The 6,028-nt window shown below is 41.0% G+C and overlaps 1 protein-coding gene across 1 annotated transcript in view; it reads right to left on the bottom strand.

The window, feature by feature from the left end:
- The window catches only part of LOC103595114 (probable global transcription activator SNF2L2), a 32,416-nt gene that overhangs the window by 15,310 nt on the left and 11,078 nt on the right, over positions 1 to 6,028 (bottom strand). Inside the window, exon 3 of the mRNA XM_008578431.1 lies at positions 3,942 to 4,373. Coding sequence (XP_008576653.1) covers positions 3,942 to 4,373 — 432 coding nt within the window. The remainder of the gene's footprint in view (positions 1 to 3,941; positions 4,374 to 6,028) is intronic.

Genomic DNA, 6,028 nt, shown 5'->3' with positions numbered 1-6,028 from the left:
CACTAAGAAATATCAGATACCAAAATAAAAAAAAAAAAAAAAAAAAAAAAGGGAAGGGGGGAAAAGATAAAAAAAAAAAAAAAAAAAAAAAAGGGAAGGGGGCAAGAACTGAAAATACAATGAACAGAAAACTTTTATTTTCTACCATAAGATCCCTCCCCAACCCCCCAAAACCAAAACTTTTTCAGTTCCCATTTCTTATTTTGCTTTAGTCTCTAAAAAGAAAAGTGAACCAAAAAAAAAAAAAAAAAAAAAAAAAGAAAAAGAAAGAAAGAAAAATGATGGGTTAGATTTTGAGTGATGCCCCTAGCAGACAAGGACACATTCTATTCTAAGAGTGGCTGACACTTTGTGATGCAACCACTGCCGACTTACGTGTTCACTGTCAATACCTCAAGTCAAACTGTGATTCTCTGGTGGTGGCCAGAAGTATGTCACTTTGGTGAACTATAACTTTTGAGGCAGACCACCGAAGCCAAAAAGATTCTCTTCACACATGAATACTACTACTAGGAAATGGGACAAAACTCAAACGGACACACAACTACCTCCAGACAAGTAGACATACTGAAACTTCTTTCCTGAAATATTAGCAGGAGTGTTTCTAAGTAATTATACTTTTTTTAAAAAGGGAGATGAACAATCAACTTTTAACTTAAAAAAAAGTCTTGCCTTATTGTGATTTGTCCTAAATGCCAATCTAAAAAATAATGTCTTTGTCAAGTACAGTTATCTATCTCCCTAATGAAATCTGAGGTTTGGGGACAGCAATGCTGTCAGATGGAAACTTGTGCGTAGTGGGGGGAATGGTCTCATTCTATTGGAAGGAGATAATTTCTTTCCTCCTTCATCCAATGGCCTCCTTGTCCACTCTGCCATAAAACCCTACCTACTTAAGTGACTTCATTTCTAATGAAGCCCGACTGTTGGAAATAGAAAAGACATGAGCAGTGAGTAATAAAATGGGTTCCCTTTAACAACAGGGATCTGATGAGGAAGGATGTAGATATTGGAGTAAAAAAAAAAAAATAGAGCCTTCTCTTCTGGAAATAATCCAGAAAACACACTCAGGATTGAGTTCATTTAGACTGAAATATTTATTAGGTACAAGTGTCCAAATAACTGAAAATTCATCCTTTAAAGTTTACTACTTCCTTTAGTCTCACTATTTTAACTTTGGATGAAAAGGTTTCTCAAACGAATCATTCAGCTTCCTACCTTCTTAAACAATACCTTAGAATCCTTTAATGCTGAGACTAGGTCATTTTTAAAAATACCAATGCTTGTAGAGGTCTGTGACAAGGTGATACTCCAGGACAAGCTGCAATATAGAGTGGACTACGCCAAGTGACAAAGTCCTCGACTACTACATTTTGGGAGGTTCAGGTTTTGCATCATCCTTTCCATCAAGCTTTCAGCTATCTGGGTGTTACCAGTTGGCCTCCATGCCATGTGACAAAGTCCTCGACTACTACATTTTGGGAGGTTCAAGGTTTTGCATCATCCTTTCCATCAAGCTTTCAGCTATCTGGGTGTTACCAGTTGGCCTCCACTTGAAACCCTGTTAGTTAATTCTCCTTATATACTGAGGAACAGGATATAAAGATTACAGATTTTGTTGACATCGTGTCTACAGAAAGAGTAAAAATGCTCTACGTAAGGAAATGAGATATTCCTCCTCTTTACACACAGGACTAAAAAACTTGCATTTTGGTACACAGACTTTGTGACAAATTCTTTCCCTTGTCATGAGCATTTTCGCCATGATGGAGCCTGGGTGGGAAAGTGGTTGAGAACAGGAGTTCTCAAATGAGACTGCTGGGGTCTGAATCCTGACTCCCCTTTTACTAGTTGTGTGACATGTGCAGAGTCCTCGCTGATGAGGATGGTGCATGAGTAGGCTAGGAGATAGTCAACAAGGACAAGCTGCACACACGCATATACATACATACTCTTTTCTTCTATCTGACTGCATTCCAAAGAGCTGGAGTTTTGCAGTTTTAAAACTTCTAAATATGTTGAGGGTTCAAGCTACCATTTTCTTCAGGGTTTTCTTGCACAACCTTTCTAGCCCATACCGTTCAGTCCTATATGATCCTCAACCTACTAAATGGCTCCATGGTAGCTACATGGAAATCTGGAGATGAAAGAATACTTTCTCGGTCTTTAAAAATCCATTACTATGGTCTGAATGTTTATGCCCCTCCTCCTCTCAAATTCATTCATATATTAAATCCTAACCCCCAAGAAGATGGTATTAGGAAGTGGGACATTTGGAAGATGATTAGATCATAGGGGAGAAGCTCTCAAGAGTGGGGTTAGTGCCTTATACAAGAGGACTCAGAGAGCAGCCCTGTCCCTTCTGCCACGTGAGGCCACAATGAGAAGGCACCATCTATGAACCACAAAGCAGGCCCTCAACCAGACACTGAATCTGCCAGTGCCTTGATCGTGGACTTCTCAGCCTTCAGAATGGAGAGAAATAAATTTCTGTTGTTTATATGCCATCCAGTTTATAGTATTTTTTATAGCAGCCCAAATGAACAAAGACACCCATTCTTAAGGCTATTATCTACAACTAATAAGATGAGCAGATGAGTTTATCTTTCAGGGAGGGCAACTCTTGGAGTTGCTGCTACAAGAAAAGAAACATTTACAAACTCAAAAGGTAGATTATTAGGGGAAAAAACCCCAAAAATCTAATATGAACTCTTTCCCATTGTCTGAGTCCAAAACCCTAGGAAGAGTACCAATATCCCAAACTCATCGTTTGCAATAACTAGCATGTCAGGGTTTGCCCGAATGAGTGAAAACCATTTGCAGGAAATGGTATCAATGTCAAGGAAGTACCCCATTCTCTAAAATCCAAAGCTCTCATTAGAGTGGAGCCATAAACTCTCTGCTTATCCAGCTCTTAACAAAAACCTTCCTAGAGAAAACATCCTTCATGAATGATCACCCTTGAGTCCCTTGCACCTCTGAATTCCATCAGTGGGATCAAGCCAGACCACCAGAAAGCCATGCAAGGGATTTTATCATCTCTACCTGTAGCATAATGCCAGATTTTATCCCAGGGTGTACTAAGAAATAGGCCATGTGGAATCTGTTACTTTATTTATTGTGAGCAAATATTGATGTTCCTCTCATGCAGTGCCTCTTACAATAATGATGATGATGATGATGATAATTTAAAGAATAATCCCACCTGGGAAATCTACTTTATACTCTCATGCTAGAAATGCCTTTGTGTCCTCTGAGAAACTGGTAAGCAACTTCCTTCCAAAAAGTGAGAATTAGGTATGTGACCCTGTCTCCTTTTGGCTCTAACTTTCAAGAAACTCTAGTCACTTTTAAAGCTCAGCTATAGCAACTATGAGAACTCTTCTGGCTCCCATATTGCCGACCTCAATTTCTTATTTCTTTTTATATTTTACCTTGTTTCTGATTTTCTCCTTGATAATTATTTTACTACAATATGCTTCTTGTAAGCCTCCCCAAATGCTTTTTGCAACAAAATGGGGTAGAAATAAATGAATCAACAAATATACAATGGCTCTAGCAGGGTGTCTTAGAGGAGTGAGATTTGTTGATGGGACACACTAGATCTAGAGGTTCTTAACCTGAGGCGCATGGATGGGTTTCCAAGAAAACTTGAGCCTCTTGAGAGACAATGCAAAATCATGGGTGATAGTGCCTTTTTCCTAGTTCCACAGCTTGTATGAGAGTCTCCAGAGGATAAGAAACACTGCTCTAGGACTCTATAGCAGGAGGAGACCAAGAATCTTGGGTGTCTAACTGGAACAAGAAAAGAGAGCCAGCGAGGTGCGACAAGAGGCTAAGTCAGCCCTGGGCTTATACCAACCCAGCACTTCTGTGTGTGAGCAATCTTTCTTATCCAAGTTGGACTATGGCATTATTCATTTGGTTGCATATTAACCTACCAGATGGTCTGTTGTAGTTAACAAGGGCTGGCTGCTGTTGTTGTTGCTGTGGTTGTGGTGGCGGCTGCTGCTGCTGTTGCTGTTGCTGCTGCTGCTGCTGCTGCTGCTGCTGCTGTTGTTGCTGCTGTTGCTGCTGCTGCTGCATGCCAGGCAACGTCCTTTTCCCCTGGACTGCAAGCTGCAGTGTTTCGGGGAGGGGCTGGCCCCCGGCCAGCATTTTGTAAGCTAAAATCTGAGCTCGAAGCTGATGCAGCTGGACAGGACTGAAAGGCGAGGGACCTCTGTTGGGCTGGCTCATTGCCTGTGGATCACCCGGGATGAGGGGCCCTGGCTGGCTTGGTGGTATCTGGGGTGGGGTTGGGCCTCCTCCAGACATAGGGCTGGAGACATGCTCTGGAGCTCCCAATGGAGACGGGTGCGGAGACATATAACCTAAAATAAAACACACAAGGAGATCACAGGCTGCCCCTGACGACCCTGAAAGAGAGGTATTCCTGAATATTCTGAGACTTTTCTAGAATGACACTGTCAGATATTCAAATTATATATATTTTAATACTTATATGCAGTTTCAAAGTTTAATATATAATATATACTATACATATAGTGTGTGTGTGTGTGTGTGTGTGTATACTTAAAATTTTTCAACTAGCCACATGAAAAAAGTAAAAGAAACAGGTAAAGTTCATTTCATAATATATTTTACTTAAACCAACATATGTAAAATGTTAGCATTTAACAATGTAAAAACTGATGAGATATTCTGCATTCTTTTTTTTTACACTAAGTCTTTGAAATCCTGTAAGTATCTTAGATTCACAACACGCCTCAATTCAGACTAGCCACACTTCAAGTGATCAATAGCTACATGTGTTCTAGAAGGCAACGTGTTAGTGGCTGCTGTTCACCTAAAGGAAAGGCACCAGCGGATGGTACTATACATTAAAAGTAGCTCCAATTGAGAGAACAAAACCTGGGCATCTGATATATCTCCACTGGGGAATGAAGAGTGTCTTATGGGGAAGGCGAATATTATTTGGTTTATGTTATGAATATCTTGCAATTATTGGGGGCCTACACTGTTTTAGGCAATGTGTTGGGCACTGTACATGGTATCTCAGTTGAGTTCTCTTCAGAAGCAGAGTCTGATCCAAGAAGTGAGTGCAGGTAATTTATATGAGAGGTGCAGGGACACTGGTAGGGATATAGAAACGTATTATAAGGAAGGGAAGGCAGCCAATAAAAGGTGTGTTATTTAGCCAGTTGCTGCAGCGGGTGCCTGAAGATTAATCCAATGCAGAGCTCTATGATATAAGGTAAATAACTTGTGTTCAATTTTCCCAGGGAAGGGGTGAAGAAGCTGGGGGAGTATGCAGACTCTTAAAATCATCAGTCACTGGTTATGATTAATGCTCTGGGGATCATTAGTCTCCAGGGACTTTTCCATGTGTGGGTAAGGTGGATGTCAGTAGATGACTTGACGGTGGCTCTAGCCAGTGGAAGTCAGGCTGGTGGGGGTGCAGAAATGGTAAGGGGGATTATAGTAGATATTGGTAGAGCATACATTATTTCTTCAACCTTCATAAGATATGTACTATTACCTCAATTTTTCAAATGAGGAAACTGAAGCTCAGAGAGCACGCAAGTTACCCAAAGTCACACAATTAAACCTTAGTAGCTCCAAGATTTAAACCAAGGTCTGTCTGATTCTAATGTGCATGCTCTTTCTATGACCTGACATAAATTTGGTTTTACAAAAATAAGTTAAGAATTTAAAATTTAGATAAACCTTCTAGAACCACTTACAAGATAACATAAAAATGAGAAAAAACAGGGCCGGCCCGGTGGCGCACTGGATAGTGCACCGCTTGGGAAGCGCGGCGGCGCTCCCGCCCGAGGGTTCGGATCCCACATACGGACCGGTTCCTGCTCACTGGCTGAGCGAGGCGCGGGAGCAACACCGAGGGTTGCGAACCCGTTGCCGGTCCCCGGAGCGGAACAGGGGCAACACTGAGGGTTGCGATCCGTTGCCGGACACGGAAAAAGACAAAAGACAAAAAAATAATAATAATAATAATAATAATAAT

The sequence above is a fragment of the Galeopterus variegatus genome, unplaced genomic scaffold (genome assembly GCF_000696425.1).
Source record: "Galeopterus variegatus unplaced genomic scaffold, G_variegatus-3.0.2 Scaffold1685, whole genome shotgun sequence".
Classification (NCBI taxonomy): Eukaryota; Metazoa; Chordata; class Mammalia; order Dermoptera; family Cynocephalidae; genus Galeopterus; species Galeopterus variegatus.
Note: the sequence above shows the minus strand (reverse complement) of the source record. Positions and strands in the feature narration are given on the sequence as shown.